The sequence below is a fragment of the Lontra canadensis genome, unplaced genomic scaffold (assembly GCF_010015895.1).
Source record: "Lontra canadensis isolate GAN:19392208 unplaced genomic scaffold, GSC_riverotter_1.0 scaffold16, whole genome shotgun sequence".
In the NCBI taxonomy this organism is placed as follows: Eukaryota; Metazoa; Chordata; class Mammalia; order Carnivora; family Mustelidae; genus Lontra; species Lontra canadensis.
The window spans coordinates 3,686,283-3,703,064 of record NW_022631010.1 but is presented as its reverse complement, the minus strand read 5'-3'; the positions used below and the strand labels follow the sequence as shown (position 1 = coordinate 3,703,064).

The window sequence follows — 16,782 nt, the reverse complement described above, 5'->3', positions numbered from 1 at the left end:
CTCAGCACACAGCAGGTGCTCAAAAATACCCCATCAGTGAGCAGGTGGGAGAACTTCAGGCCCAGACTGAAGAAGGGACTTGTCCAAGGCCTCTCCTGAGGGCAGCAGAGCCAGCAGTGGTGCCCAGCTCCCCCGCAGCACGTGCAGCCGGCCGCACAGCCCCTCCTTCCCCAGCCCGGGGCACACAAGAGCCCAGGCCCTTTGCTCACTGAGTCAACACAGTTTATTACCGAACTGCACTTTCACCTTCACACAGACTATTTCAAAGAGCTGGAACAAGTGTGGGGTGGGGGCTGGGGGGGACAGGTGCCCCTCAGGAGCCAGGACCCCCAGCTGGCTTCCCCAGACCAGGGCAGGGGAGGGAGCATCGGGCCGTTCAGTCTCCGGGCACCAGCTCTCCACGTGCACACGCACAGCAAGCCAGCAGCTCCTCACACATAAATACAGACACGCTTAACAAAAATAGTATATCATCTTCACAAGGAATAAAAACTAGTCTCAAATATGTACAGCAGAGAGCCCGGATGGCCAGGGGTAGGCCGGGACCCCCAGGGATGAGACAGGCGGCCATGGGTGGAGTAGAGGAGAGGGAGGCCTGAAGGACACCGGGCCAGGCACTCTGACCTTGGCAGCCCTGCAGCCCAGGCTGAATGGGGGTGGAGCACACATCCGGCCAGGTAGGACTGGCCCCTCCTGCCACCCTCACCTTCATCCTGTGCATCAGGGTCTCCCTCCTGCCCTTCCTGCCTGAGGTAGGGAAGACTCTAGGGCTTCCGCAGCTGCTCCCTGTAGCTCCCCTTCACCTCTGGGCCAAGGCCCCCCAAATCCCTAGACTCCATGGGTGACAGCCCAAGGCAAAGATGCCACAGGCTGATCTTCTTGCAGGAAGTGAGGCAGCTGAGGCCATCAACAGCTCTGAGGCACCTGCCTTGGGCCCAGTTGGTCCCTCAGTCACGGTCATGGGAGCCAAGGAAGGGGAAAGGGAAAGGAAGTGGGGTGGTGCTAAACTGCAAGGGCCACCCCAGCTTTGGCATGGGGCACTTCCTGCAGCTATAGCACCCTCCTTCCCGGGTGGGGCTGGCCTCTAGCCAGAGGCTTCTGGAGGACATGGGGGTTGGGGTCAGGGACTCTGGCCAGGCCAGAGGTGGGGAGGGGGTCCTGGTCCTTATTTCTTTATTCCAAGCAGCTTGAATCCCTAATTAGTCAGAAGTGGCCCCTAAGTGGCTCTTGGGAAAGTGGGGATAAAAGGGAGGGGTGCCTAGGTCCTGGGAGGGGAAGGGAATGATCAATTCTGAGGCCACAAACATCAAAACGAAGGCAATCTAGTCTCTCCTTCTGGGGAAAAAGGTCAGAAAACTCACCAGCTCCCTGGCAGGAAAGAATTCTTAGGGAGGCTAAGGGGTCGGGGGCTTCCACCAATCAGGCAGGGCCCCCCAGCTCCCAGCTACAAACACCCCCACACCTGCCAGCTTCGATGGGGCAGATTTTGGGGAAATCTTGTGGGTTCTGAGGCCAGGAGAACTGACGTGTAGGGAAGGCAGCTCTCACAGAAGCATGGTAGATTCTAGAAAACTAACTGCAGGGGACCAGGTCTAGGCCCAACCCTGTTATGGGTAGGTGGCCATAGATGGCATGTAGTGGTTCTCCTGGTGGCAATGGTGGCTGGACAAAGGGATGTGGTGGGGGCAGGACAAGGGTGGGAGGGTAAGTGGGTGGTCAGTGTCTGGTCATTTCCGACTGAAGAGTGAGCCCAGCAGAACCACGCCAGCCACAGTCATGCCTGTCAGGAACCAGCGGTTGAAGCGCTCCTGGCCCTTCCGGCTCTCAGCTGCTGCATTGTTCCCATAGAGTTCCACGAAAGTGTCCTGCAGTGGAGAGAAGAGAAAGGAGGGTGCTGTTTGAGTCCTCTTGTCAGTAATGTGGGTGGTTGGGAGAAGGGGCCCGGCCACCTGCATGCAATGGTGATTTGAAGATTTTTATTTTTATTTATTTATTTAAAGACTGATTTTAGGTGATTCACAGACCTATACCCTTGAGTCAAATAATACTTTTTTTTTTTTTTTAAAGATTTTTATTTTTTTATTTATTTGACAGAGATCACAAGTAGGCAGAGAAGCAGGCAGAGAAAGAGGAGGAAGCAGGCTCCCCGCTGAGCAGAGAGCCCGATGCGGGGCTCGATCCCAGGATCCTGGGATCATGAACTGAGCCGAAGGCAGAGGCCTTAACCCACTGAGCCACCCAGGCGCCCCCAAATAATACATTTTATGTTAATAAAAATTAAAAAAAAAAAGATTGATTTTATTTATTTGAGAGAGAGAGAGACAGTGAGAGAGACAGGGGGAGTGGGAGAAGCAGGCTTCTCTGCCCAGCAGGGACCCAGGACCCTGGGATCATGACCTGAGTTGAAGGCAGAGGCTTAACCAATAGAGCCACCCAAGTGTCCCTGCAGTGGTAATCTGAAAAACTAAAGCCATCTATGCCCACTCTGATAAAGGGTTCAAGGCCACCCTCGTTCCCGCCACCCTCCTGGGGACGGTCAATGTGCATTATTGCTGAGGTAACGGTGCAAAGCTGGGAAGGGCTTTGTCCAAGGTGAGCAAGCTAAAAAGTGCTACTGGAGAACCTGCAGTGGGAAAGAGGCTGGGGAAGGGAAGCGACAGGAGGTTAGGTTAGCGAGAGCTGACCCATGTGTGGTCTGGAAGCCGAGAGCACGGAATTGAGTCTGTGCATAGTGTAGAACCATTAAGCCTTAGCCTTCCTGTGATGGGACTGAGGCAGGGAGGGAGAGGGGACAGGGCTAAATTCCCAACGATTCAAGGGCAGGCCAGGTCTGGACACTACTGGCCTGCGGCTCCTTCTCCCCCTGAAGAATGGAGGGCCGGTTGATGGGTACACAGAGAGGGCAGAGTAGAGGGACAGCTATTCTGATGCAGGACTGGGATGGGATGGGGTTTGTGAGGCCAAGTCCCTGCCCCCCCCACCCCCTCCACCCAGGTGTGACTTGGGGCCCAGAAGGTGGTGAGCAACAGCCCTCAGCCCTGAGGACAGTCAGGAGCGAAGCACATGATATGGGGAAGGTGGGGCTGCAGCTTAAACTACGCAGCCTAGGGAGGAGCCAGCCTGTGGGGCAGGGAGAGGAGGGCTGCGGCACCCTTTAATGGGTAAGCTTCACACCCCATTTGTCCTTTAGTTCTCCCAACAATGCTGCAGTGCAGGCCGTCTCTCCCCATTTACAGACCAGGAACCCCTGGGCCTAGGGAGCGTGTGTGTCTAGAGTGTGAATGGATCACAGATGAATGAACACAGAGCCCATGCGTCCTCATTTCCACCTGGTCCCAACTGGCTGAGGGGTGCCTGTTCCCTCAGACAACACCTGCCATCTCCAGTTGTTTCCAAGTTCCACGAGGCCAGTCTGCTCACTGTGAGACCTGCCTGGCCCTGCTTTTGGTCTTATTAACCCACTCAGTTCACGCTCCACATGGAGGATTTTTAAAGTCCATAGATCAGACCACGGCACGCCTGGGCTTAAAAGTCCTCCAACAGCTTTGCCTTGCACTTAGAAAGCCGGTGTCATTTCTGCTCACATCCCTGGTACCTAGCAGAATGCCATGCGCACTGAACGGCCACGATGACTCAAACACTCCGCAATATTTATTAAGCCATTAGGGAGGCAGCAGCAGTAAGCTAGAGCCCTTACCAGAATGTTTACCAGGTATTGTGGAAAGAAACACCAGAAAAAGCCCCTCCATTCCGACCACATCTCTCCTTCCCATCTCATCCCACGCTCTCAGCCTTCCCCAGGCTTCCCACCACACGTTGAATGAAGTCCCCATTCCTGACCATGGCCAGCGAGGTCAAGAGGGACCTGTCCCCTCCTTCCCCACTGCACACTCATCACACCGGCCTCCTTGCTTTTCCTCGAACATCTGCTCAGGAGCTCGCTGTTCTTGCTCCCTGGTGCACTTGACCCCAGATCACCACCTGCTTCACTCACTCTCCCCCATTTCGCTCCTGAATCTGCTCAAATGTCATCTCCGCGGGAGGCCTGCTTTGGTCACCTCTTCTAAAATGATACCCATCCTCATCTCTCTCTACCTTGCTTTATTTTTCTTCCCAGCACTTTTTATAACCACATTCGACACTTTGTTTTTGTTTTGTCTCCTGCACTAGGCGTGGCTTGACAAGCGCAGAGATCCTGTCTTGTCTCTGTATGCTCCGTGCTTGGAACAGTGTCTGGCACATGCTGGTGCTCAACAAACATACGAGTCGAGTGAAGGTACTGCAAGTCTGCCAAGTGCCAGGCAGTTACCCATCACCTTCACCAGGTAGATCTGAGCCCCACTGTCACACTGCATAGGGAAGACCAGTCCCCCAGCTAATAGGCAGCAGAGCTGGGATCAGAACCCAGGGCTGCTCTGTTCCAAAGGATGTATGCTATAGCAGGACACTTCCCTATGTGGTGGGGCTGGGATGATCTGTCCTGTCAAAAGGGCTAAAATGGATTCTAGGGGGACACCTGGGTGGCTCAGTCGTTAAGTTAAGCGTCTCCCTTCGGCTCAGGTCATGATCCCAGGATCCTGGGATGAGACCCGCATCGGGCTCCCTTTTCAGTGGGGAGCCTGCTTCCCCCCCTCCCTCTGCCCCTGCATGTGTTCCCTCTCTTGCTGTGTCTCTCTCTGTCAAATAAATAAAAATAATCTTAAGAAAAATAAAATGGATTCTAGGTAGAGGGATGTGGGGTGGGGATGAGAGGGAGCCTTGGGTCTAGGGAGAAAAGGGCAGGGGTGTGGCAGCAGCCGGCCACCTAACTCTTTGGGCTTGTTGCTGCCCAGGTGCCGCTGGTGTGGATAAGATTCCCTATCTTTCCCCCTTCATCCTGGCTAGCCTGGGTGCTGGCGGACACCGTAAGAAAATTCTTCTAAGAGTTACAATTTTTTCTGGTCCTAAGTAAAGTAGGCCCAAATGGAATAACAAAAAAGATGGATCCATAATGGGGGCAAGTCCTGGACTACTGGGAGCATGGGAGAAGTGAGACCAAGGCCAGAAAGACCTGGCTATCCCAAGGGGCCCAATGTCTCACAAGAAACCAGGGACACTGGGGTTGCAGCCAAAGTGGGAGAGGCCTGGCTCCCTCGATGGGAACTTTCCTAAAGTAGAGAGCTGGCAGCCACAGGAAACTTTCCTCTCTGGGGCTGGGTTGGAGTAAACAGGCCCTGTCCCTGCAAGGGCACAAAGCACTCACTGTCCAGGAACAGTCATTCCAGGGTGGAGGGAACATTCTCAATTCGGTGTCATAGAGAACAAGACTCTGACCTGCCCAGCATTCCTGGCCAGGACAAACTTCATCTCCTCTTCAGGAGCTCCTCCTCCTGGGGAAGAGGGGAGTACAGTTTCCAGAGGCTGTGGATTCTGGGGACTACTTTTGCAGACAGAACATGAGCAAAATGGGGTGTGTTATTCCGGGGCGGGTGCTGGGGACCCAGTGGTGTGGGTATATTTAGCTCAAGGTTCACACGACACACTTGGAAACAAACACAGCCATTTTCTCAGTGGGCAGTTGCCCTGGATAAATAAACAGCATTACAGGGCAGCCCGGTTCTGGAAAAGCAGAGATAAGCCCCAGTGCTCTTCAATGGTTCCCACTAGTTTCAGTCAGAGCTGGCATGGTGGGCAGGGGGGTGAGATCCTAAGGGTGGGTTGCAGGAAAGTCTCTGATGTGAGAGAGGCTTTCAGGAGACCTAGGCTGAGGCTGTGACTGCTGACATGGGATGATCCATGCAGGGGTTTTCAGGGCCACTGGAAACAATGGCTAATGACCTCCATGGCAGGATCAGGGACCCCCAGTCAGGCAGACCCCACAAGTTATTAAGGCCAACCCACCTGTCTATTCTATAGTTTCACACAGCTGAACTGTGGTTGAGCTTGGACTCGGAACTGCCTTCTGACTTGACATAAGGGCCCCTCAGGGTGGGGCGGGGGGAGCCAAGAACCAGGGTCCCCACGAAAAACCTAGGGTGGGACCACTCTCAAGGTCCTGCCTCCAACAAAGAGTCCTGGCCACATACACGGAACGGACTGACATGACATACTCCAAAGTGTTCCTCACCCCTGTGTGTCCTGTAACTGGTCACCCTCCCCACATCATCTTCCTCGGTACCAACCCCTCCTCAGCTTATGAGACTCTACAATGAGTGTCTCCTTTGTGCTTGCAGGGTTTTGGACTCTCACTCACACCATAAATATTTCTGGAGTGCAAACCCTGCTCCGAGCCCAGCACTGAAGACACAGCAGTGAACAAGACGAACAAGATTTGCTTTTTCAGGGGCGCCTGGGTGGCTCAGCGGGTTAAGCCGCTGCCTTCGACTCAGGTCATGATCTCAGCGTCCTGGGATCGAGTCCCGCATCGGGCTCTCTGCTCAGTGCGGAGCCTGCTTCCTCCTCTCTCTCTGCCAGCCTCTCCGCCTACTTGTGATCTCTGTCAAATAAATAAAATCTTAAAAAAAAAAAGAAAAAGATTTGCTTTTTCAGAGCTACGCTCCAGTCTGCACGCTCTCCACGGAGGGCGATCTCCTCCAGTGGGGCAAAGCAAAAAATTCCTGGACACTACAGTGGCTTGCGGTGTTCCATGGGGCCACAGCACATAAAGAGATACAGAGTACAGCTGTGGTATTCAAGTGTCATGGGAAGGCAATTAGGACAAGAATGTAGAAAAAGATGCCCTGGGGGTGGGGTGGGGATAAGAAAACCAGGTTGAGAAACACTGTCCTAGTGGGAAGCAGAGAGAATACGGAACAAGACAATTTCAGAGATGATGGGGTTTGAAGATCGTAAGTCACCGGGAGGTGATAGAGAACACCTCCGACGGACTGATACGGGAGGAGTGGTCCGAAAAGGTCTCTCCAGGGAAGTGAGGTTTGAGCGGAGTGAGAGCTGAAAGTCAAGGTGGCAGTGGCTAAGGGAGGATCAAAAATCTTGGGTAAAAAAGAGCATGTTTCGCAGTAGCAACAAGTACAAAGGCCCTGAGGTGAGAGTGGGAGGCAGAGTGTCCCTGAACTGAGGCCAATTGGTGTGTCGGTTTCCCCTCCTCGGTCTGGGGGCTCAGTGTAGGCAGGGACCAAGTCTGACCCATGTCTAAAGCCAGGCCCATCCAGACAGGCACAGGCGGACTACAGTTAGATCTCTGCCCAGAGGCCAACTGAAGAATGCAGGCCACAACAATTCCCCTAAGGCAGCCCCCCCCCCCACCTGCCAGGGGCTGAAGCACAGTGCTTACTTGAGTCTGATCAGTCCTCTGATGCCCACCCTTCTCTCTCACCTCGGTTTCCATGCTGCTTCCTAATGTGACCTTGAGCAGCCCAGTATCCTCACTTGCTAAATAATAATATAATAACAAGTGCTATTATGGCAACTAACCTTCATTACACACTTGAATGCTTTAGTTGTGCTGAGCACTGAGCTAAAGCACTTTACCTTGACTAGGCCATAGTCCCCGATTCCATGTATAACCACATTCATTTGAGTGATTTTTTTGTCCTATCTCCCCCACTAGACTGTGTCTGGTTTTGCCCCTTGTATCTCTAGAACCTGATGCTGTACCTGGAGCATAGCAGGTGCCATTCTTAATGAATCTATTTTATAACTTTTAAAAAGGATTTTATTTTTAAGTAATCTCACACCCGACATGGAACTCGAACTCACAACCTTGAAGTCAGGAGTCACACGTTCCACCTACTGAGCCAGCCAGGTGCCCCTGTAATTTTTAAGTAAGCTCTATGCCCAACATGGGGCCTGAACTCACAGCCCCAAGATCAAGAGTCGCATGCTCTACAGACTGAGCCAGCCAGGTACCCCCTAAATAAATCTATTTTATTTTTTATAATTTATTTATTTAAATATTTTATTTATTTACTAGAGAGAGAGAGGAAGAGAGAGCAGAGTGGGGTGAAGGGAAGAGGGAGAAGCAGAGCAGGGAGCCCAATGTAGGACTTGATCTCGGGATTCCAGGATCATGACCTGAGCCGAAGGCAGTCGCCTAACCAACTGAGCCACCCAGGCACCCCTAAAATTTTTTTTGTGGAAATTTATTTACTTGAGAGAGCATGCTAGTGCACACAAATAGAGTGGGAGTGGGGGAAGGGGTGGCGGTGCAGAGGGAGAGAATTTCAAGCCCAGTCCCTGCTGAGCACAGAGCCCGATGCTGGGCTGCGGAGCTCCATCTCACAACCCTGAGATCCTGACCTGAACTGAAATCAAGAGTCAGACGATCAACCAACTGAGCCACCCAGGCGCCCCTAAATGAATCTGTTTTAGATGAACGTTTAAATGAAGGACTATTTTCATTTAACCCCCTAACATTTATCAGTGGCCTTGTTCTACAGATGTGAAGATGGACGTTTCCGAGGTCACCCACCCTCTATCTAGGAAATGGTAGGACTGGGATTTGTCTGAGTTCTGACCTCTTGCTCATTCTGATGTCTGATCCTGCCATCTCAGTCCCTGCTGTCCCTACCCACAGAGAACCTAACCTACACAGTGGCAGTGGCAGCAGATGCTTCCTGAGCACTTACCCTGCAAGGAAAGCACTCTTCTTCTCAGCCCTTTCGGAAGATCAGTTCATTGAAGTGTCTCGCACTGCTGGGCAGTGGGCACTGCTGTTAACCCATCATGGACCTGCAGCCCTCAGATCATCTGTGACTTGCCTGAGGTCACACAGTTACAGGGTTGCCTGCACCAGCAGTCTGGCTCCAGTGTCGGCTTCCAACCTCCAAAAAGGACTGTGTTCACTTTCAAAAGGACGATACTTTTCAAGGCCCCATGGTGGGCCAGGTGCATGCACTTCTTATACTGGAGGACCCCAGCCTACAACACCCGGGTAAAAACTGACGCTCAGAGATACCAAGAGACCTGCTCAAAGAGAGTATGTAGGGAAGTCAGCTGCAAAGTCCAGTATATGCAGCAGCGAACCCCATATTCCCGGCCAGGGCTACAGCCTGAGTTCCTCTAGGAGGGGGAAGGTTGCCCGAGGCCACTAGCTGAATGAATGAGTTCTGGCCCCCAGCCAGCTGAGAGGAACTGGGTGCCACAGGAAAAGGATGTGACGAAGACCAGGAGGGAAAGTGAAACCCTTCCGTCCTGGCTTCAGTGGGGGGAACAAGTGCTTGTGCCAGACGGGCCCTTCCTTCCTCTAGGGTGACTCTGGATGGCCCAGGCCCACCACTTCCTTCCTGCTTGGTTATTTTGGGAAAGAGGTAGGTGGAGAAGAGGAAGGGGCTCCTTGCAGCCCGGGGAAAGTGCCAGCGTTGTACATCAGCTCTGTACCTTGCCTTGACCTTGTCATGGCCCACGGGCAGGCCATGAGTCACTTGCAGAGTCACTTTCTGCTGCTAGCCTCAGTTTCCCTGAGGGAGAGGCTGATATATGCCTGCTGGATAGATAAATGAGGCCTTGTTAGGAGATCCCTGGGATATGGCAGGAAGGGGGGATGGGGCAAGTGGAGAGGCCTTATCACTCTCTTGGCAGGGAGGTGCAGGTGGAGACTCTCGGAAGAAGTGAGGTTTGTGGTTGGAATCCACTTCCCTTGGCTTTCCCGGGGGGAGCTGTTGGCCTCAGCAATGTGAAAGAACACAGCCCTCTCTCCTCCACCGGGGGTGGTGGCGGATTTGGATGTGGGCAATTTAGAGAGACAGCCCAGTTAGAGCAGAGGCAGAGATGGGTGACCACACTGTGCTAGGGCAACGCCAGTCCATCTAGCCCGGCTGTGGGCACCACAGCAAGCCTCTCGACTTTGGAGCCTCAGTTTCTCCTACTGACCCCCCAAGGCAGTGGTGGTAAGATCAGGAGATGAAAGCACTTAGTAAAGCAGGGTGACCTCCGTGTTACTGGCTGAAGTGGGTGTCATGGGGGTGGGGGTGGGGCTCAAGCCATTTGGGCTTTAGGGAATATTTGGAGACATCCTCACAGCAAACTTCAAGTTAATCATTTTCCAACTCTGCCCCTGTCAGCTGCTAGCTTCTCCTCCCCCCGCCTCCTCCCTCACCATTAGTTCTCAGAAGCTAAGCCTGACAGATGTGCTCATTTCTCAGAAAAGGAAGTGGTTGTGCCGGGAGGAGATAACACCTCCGCTGGGGAATTGAGAAAGCTATCAGGCCCAGCAGTACGTGTGGGCTCTCCACCTCCTCAGCTCAGAGCCAGGGTGCCAGTATTACGGGCAGAGAGAGACAATTCAGAAAAGCATTTACTGGGGGGCACAGATGCTTATGTAGGGATGCACAACCTCTTTCCCTGGGAGTGATGACTGATATTTACTGAGCACTTACCATGAACCAGGCATGGTGCTAAGAGCTTAGTTCTAGATACGAATTTACTTAATCCATGGGATAACCCACGAAGTGTTGTTATTTTCCATGTTTCAGATGAGGAAACATGGGCAGAGAGGTCAAGGGACCCTCCCAAGGTCATTATAGTTCATAAATGGCAGAGCTGGGATTTGTATGTGGCAGTCTGGCTCCAGAGCACAGCACTTAATGGCTCCTGGGAGGCAGCTACATGCTCATATGCATGCATTCTCTGGGATTCCGAGGTCTCCCGCATCTCAACTCTCTCCTCTCACCCCTGATGATGCTGTATTTACTCATGAGTAGATGGCCACGGCCTTTCATTCTTCTCCCAGTGTCCTGGGTGAGGACCAAGGCTCACACTTAAGAAGAGTCAGAGAGACAAAGTGATCTTATAACATAATCATCCAACTTCCCACGTGATGCACAAGCTCATTCCTAACATCCTCATTTCCTAGACAGGGTTCGGAAAGGTGGAGTGCCAAGGTCATGTAGTAGTTCTGTTTCACTCCAGATGGTCCATACTCATGGGAGTTCACAGTCATCTCTAGGGCATCTCTGCTTGCACACTTGCAAAGCACTTCAATCGTGGACAGCTCTCTGAGAAAACATTGGCCTCTTTCACTCTACCTCCCCCCACTGGCTGGCATCAAGTTTGGTCCTCTTTCTCTGCCGCTTTCCTCCAACTCTGTCCCAAGGGCTGCTCAAGAAGTCAGAGGAAGCTTTGCCGGCCTTCCTCTACACCTGGACCAGGTTGTGCTCCTCTCCCAGCAGAACTTCCTCACTGGTAAAGTGCCAGGGCTACCTGGATAAAGCCAAGGCTGGTGACAAATTAACTTCTATTTCTCTACTGAGCTGGGCTGCCAGAGCAAAGAGTAGGCAGATACCCAGTAAGTCTTGCAACGAGACTTACAATGTGTTGGTTTGGACATCATCTATAAAATGGAGATTAAAGATGTGCTTATTTCACAAGAACACCATGAGGATTCAACAGTAATACACGATAGGCTCTTACAACTCTGCAGGGCACAGAGCAGACTCTGAATAAATGTTGGCTATTATTACTGTTCTTATTATTAGACCAGGGCCCAAATTTCATCTTAAGAGCTTTCTCCAGGGTCTATAAGACCCTGCAGGATTTCCTCAGCTTTGTCTAGGGCCAGACTGCTTCATTCCTCATGTATCATGTTCTCTTCAGCCTCAGGACCTTAGGCCATGCTGATCTCTCTGCCAAGGTCTCTCCTATTTATCTCTTAAGTCTTGGGACACCTGGGTGGCTCAGTTGGTTGGGCAGCTGCCTTCGGCTCAGGTCATGGTCCCGGCGTCCTGGGATCGAGTCCCGCGTCGGGCTCCTTGCTCGTCGGGGAGCCTGCTTCTCCCTCTGCCTGTGCTCGCTCTCTCTCCCTCTCTCTCTCTGACAAATATATAGATGAAATCTTTAAAAAAAAAAAAAAAAAAAGTCTTCACCTCCAGGTCATTCTTCAAGGAGGACTCCTGCTTTCCGCCTCCCGGGCTCCTTGAGCTCTCTTGCCAGTTTGTTGAGCTGTTCATTTTTTAAGTGTTTTTGTTTACATTCTGGTTAACATACAATGTAATATTAGTTTCAGGTGTACAATATAGGGTTTCAGCACTTCCATATATCACCCTGTGCTCCTCATGACAAGTGTACTCCTTAACAAGTCTCCTGTTCCACCCCCCACCCAACCTTCAGTTCTCTGTATGTTTCTTGGTTTGCCTCTCTCTCTTTCCTCTATGATCATTTGTTTCTTAAATTCCATACATGAGTGAAATCATATGGTATTTTTCTCGGACTTATTTTGCTTTGAGCTGTTCATTTTTGACCATGAGCTCTGTCTCTCAGGCCTAGCCCAGTGCTGGGCCCAGAGAAGGTGCTGATGAGGATAGCTGACTATGCAGATAGCGAGAAGGGTAGGGAAAAAAGGCCAGTTCCCTCTCTCTTCATCCCCATCCTCACTGCCTGGCAAAACTAGGGGGCGGCCCCAAGATACCAGGTGATTGGGAAGGGTGACCAGGACTCCCCAGATACCAAGTTCTTCCAGGTTCAGGGAGGGGGACAGAAGTTTATGGAAAGGTTCTGGAAAAGGCATCTTCTGCATTATGCTGAGGCAACAGGCAGAAGGCACTGGGGTCAGCAACCTACAAAGAATAGGGACTTGGTCTCTAGGGCCAACCCTCTTCCTAAATCTGTTTCCTTCTGGGGTCTACGCCTCCAAGTACTCCATGATCCAAAGGAGCCATGTGCTTCTCATTTCCACCCAAAACTATCCCCACCACCTCATCTGGTGCTGTGAACGATGCTGCATGCTGTTAAAAAGGGAACACTAGGCAGAGAGTCAGCAGATGTGGTTTCGTGTCCCAGCACTATCACTGGCTTGCTTATGTTGAGTCTGTTTTCCTACCTGGGATAAGAGGAAAGTCTGGGACTTCCCCCAGCTGTAAAATGAAGGGGATCATCCTAAGCACTCCTACTAGTGCTGCGGCACGAAGAGGATGTTAAGTGGCTCACACGCGGGCGGCTGAGCGACTACCCAGCTCTGTCTCTGAAGGGTATCCAGCAGACCCGGCAGGTAGCGCGGACCGTGAGAGGCAACACTGTGGAGTGAAGGATGTGTTGCCATAACAGGAGTGTGATCCTTCTCCGCCTCGAGGCCTGCTAAGTCTTGCCCTCAAACCTGTAGGATTCTAAGGGAAAGAGCAATGGGTACATCTGTGACCCAGGGCAAGCTCCTCAGAGAGGCCAGATCCCCTGAGGCCTCAACCTCTTCACCCCAGCACCACCTCCAACTAGTTCAAACAAGTCCCGGGTATTTTCAGCCACCTTTATCTGATCGGAAATGTTTGGAATTCCACAGCAGAAGGCAACAGTTCTGGAGGATTTGAGGAAGGGAGCAAATCCCTGTAACACCCTTCCCTCCCCTCTATACATATGAATGTGCGCGCACACACACACCCCCAGTAACCAAGAACTCAGAACTGAAGGTTCCTGCTGGGTTGCATTTCCTCCATTCTGGTTCCTTCTAGTCTTCTCAGTTCATCCCCACCCAAGTCCATCAGTCGCCTCAAGGTACAGAATAGCAAGATGCCCGAGATGGTGCTAGAGCCAGCCGGACTATCTGCAGCAGGGTGATGCAGGGGTGGGGGCCAGCAGGAGGTCTGCTGTTCAGTCAATACCCAGAGCACCCCTAACTGCAAAAGATCACCACCAGGAGGCCCCAAAGCAACTTGCTGTCCCACCTGATGCGACATTTGGATCACTCAAGAATTCATGGGTCATGATCCTGTGGTTCTACCTAGCTCAACTCCTTCCCTAAACAGATGGGAAACTGAGACCCACAGGAGGGAAAGAGACTCCTCTGCAAGGCCTTCTGCCTCCTGGAGGATGGGCTTTGGCCTCAGCTCTATGACTGCCTATTTGACGGACCTGGGCAAGACCCTTTCTTTACCTCCCCAGGCCAGAATTCCTGGCTGTAAAGTGACAGCACCATGGGGCACATGGGTGGCTCAGTCGGTTGAGCTCTGGACTCTCGATTTTGGCTCTGGTCGTGACCTCAGAGTCAGGAGTTGGAGCCTGCATCAGGCTCTGTGCTCAGCAGGGAGTCTGCTTCAGACTCTCTCCCTCTCCCTCCGCCACACCCCCATCCCACCCGCCACACCCCCATCCCACCCGCAGCCACCACGTGCACATTCTTTTTCTCACATAAGTAAATAAATAAATAAAATCTTAGCCCCCCCCCAAATAAATAAATAAAGCAAGAGCACTGTGCTTACAGTCACAGGCTTGGCAGCAAGAAGTAAATGGTTCACAGAACTCAATAAAGGCTGAGTGGCCTCATTTGTGGTTCCAATGGCGCATCTCAATTTTTACAGCTACAAACAAACACGTAACACAGCTAATACCTACCAAGCTCCTGCTTGAATTCTCAAAACCTTACAAGTAACCGTTGTCCCCATTTTACTAACTAGGAAGCTAAGACTCAGAAAGGTGATGAGATTTTGCCTAAGATGACCAGCTACTGAGTGAAGGGGTCTGACCCCAGAACGCGTTGAATTTGCCAGTGCAATAGGACAGATGCAGAGCGGTGTTACCAAAGCTCTTCTATCCTTCCCCCTTTCATCCTTGCACCTGCCCACTATTTCATGAGGATCTGCTATTTTGGGGCCCTGAAGTCAGAGATAATTCTGAGGACAGGGAAGAGAAGAGGCATGCTCCCTGGGTCCCTGGGTGCTTTGTGGGTGGGAAAGGGAGAGGTGTGCTGTGGCTGCTCAGAGCTGCCCCCAACCCAGCCTCTGTAGGGCCAGTCTCTCCCTTTATCTGCCATTATCTTGGAAATGAAAGTGATGTCAAGCAGCTCTGGTGGAGCTCTTATCTGAGTTTTCTAAGACAGATCAGGACCCCTTTGTGGGCTGAGCTGTGAGGTTGCAGGAAGGACCAGACAATCTGCCCTGCTAGCTCAGGGCACTCATTCATTCCATGAGTCTTTAAAGTACCCACTAAATGCCAGGCACTATGCTAAGTACTGGGGATAAAGCAGTGACTAAGATGAAATTTCCCACCTGCAGAGTTTATAATTTAATGGGAGGAGATAGGCAATAAATGTGTCAGATGGTGATACGTGCTAAAAAGAAAAATAAATGAGAGAAAAGGGTTAGACAGAAACATGGAAGAGGGGAGGATTATAACTCTAGTCAGGGAAAGCTTCTTGAGGAGGTGACATCCTATCAGAGCCCTGAATGAAGTGAGTGTACAGGCTCACAATGATCTGAGGAAAAGCAGTGGGAAGAACAACTGCAAAGGCCCCAAGGCAGGAACACAGGCCCTCCAGGAATGCCAGTGTGACTACAGTGAAGCGAATGGTGGCAATGCGATCTGGCAGTAGCGAAGGGACTATGCAGGGCCCTGAATGCCATTTAAGAACTTAGTTTTGTCCTTTGAATGACATGGGAACACAACAGGCGACATGCTCTAACGTTGTTTTTTTTTTAAAGATTTTATTTGTCAGAGAGAGAGAGTGAGCATGAGCAGGGGGAGCAGCAGGCAAAGGCAGAAGCAGACTCCCTGCCAAGCAAGGTGCCGCATGTGGGACTAGAACTCTGGGATCATGACCTGAACCCAAGGCAGATGCTTAACCGACTGAGCCACCAAGGCGTCCCACTTTGGTTTTAACAGGTTTCCTCTGGCTGCTGGGTGGAGACCTCCAGGGTCAAGGGTGGAAGCAAGAAGTCTGTGAGAAGGTGATATAGTCATCCAAGAAAAATATGATAGCAATTTAGCCAGGATGGTGCCAGGGAAACTGATGAGAAGCAGTCAGATTCAGTATTTATTTTTAAAAGTAGAGGGGTGCCTAGGTGGCTCAGCTGGTTAAGCACCTGCCTTTGGCTCAGGTCATGATCTCAGGGCTCTAGAATTGAGCCCAGCATCAGGCTCCCTGCTCGGCAGGGAGTCTGCTTCTCCCTCTCCCTTTTCCTACTTCATGTTCTCTCTCTCTCTCCCCTGCTCATGCTCTCAAATAAATAAATGAATGAATAAATAAAATCTTAAAAAAAAAAAAGAGCTGAGGTTGGTAGAGCATATGGTTCTTGATCTCAAGGTCATGAGTTCAAGCCCCACTTGGGTATATAGCTTACTTTAAAAAAAGAAAGAATAAAAAAGAAAGAAGTAGAGCTGAAAGGATCTGCTGATGGACTGGTTGTGGGCTAGGAGAATTGCTAGATTCTCTGACCTTGTTTCTCACCTACCAAAGGCAAGGCAAAAGGCCTCTAAGGAATTTCTTTTTTTTTCCATATTGATAACTATGGGAACTCTTCAGGATGAAGAGAGACAAAAATCATTTCTCCCATGGAAGCAAAGCCATTTGCTCTCCAGGCCCTAAAGGGTGGATGGCAAGGAGAGGAGGAAGGCAGGGGCTGCCCAGAAACAAAGGAAGGGCAGGGGCTGCCAGGCCTGGGTGGGGATGGAGGTAAAGCTACTTTGCTTTATGTTAAGAGATCAGGGGCATCAGAGCTATGCCGTGTCCAGGGCCTACAAGGCAGAAGGTGCCCAGTGGGTGAGGGAGTGAATGAGGCAGTGCCTGCAGGCCAGGATGTGTGCAAGAGCTTCCCAAGTCGTTCCAAGGGGTAAGCCTGACCCAAGGGATTCATCTCCTCTCATTCCTTCTGCATTGATCACATTGTACGCTGAGGCTCCAGTTCCCATGCTTCATGAACAGATGACTGCCCAGTCTGCAATCACCAAAGCAGCCTTTTAGGGCTGAAAGGAAGCACTGACACATCTGGTCCACTCTCTCCACAATTTCAGCCATCACGGTTTTGGCCTTATCCATACATCACTGTTCTTATTAACATTTTCCTACCAATTGATTCAATTAAAAATATGTAAATAAATGTACTGAAAATTCTCAACCCCCTGTCTCCACTCCCAAAAGAACCT

General features: G+C 51.4%; 1 protein-coding gene across 3 annotated transcripts in view; it reads right to left on the bottom strand.

Moving 5' to 3' along the window:
* Positions 1 to 205: 205 nt before the first annotated feature.
* Positions 206 to 16,782, bottom strand: part of BCL2L1 (BCL2 like 1) — a 50,837-nt gene continuing 34,260 nt past the window's right edge. For all 3 annotated transcript variants that reach the window (XM_032858945.1, XM_032858944.1, XM_032858943.1), the window contains exon 3: positions 206 to 1,865. In XM_032858945.1, the coding sequence (XP_032714836.1) occupies positions 1,728 to 1,865 (138 nt within the window). In that variant the 3' untranslated portion in view covers positions 206 to 1,727. The remainder of the gene's footprint in view (positions 1,866 to 16,782) is intronic.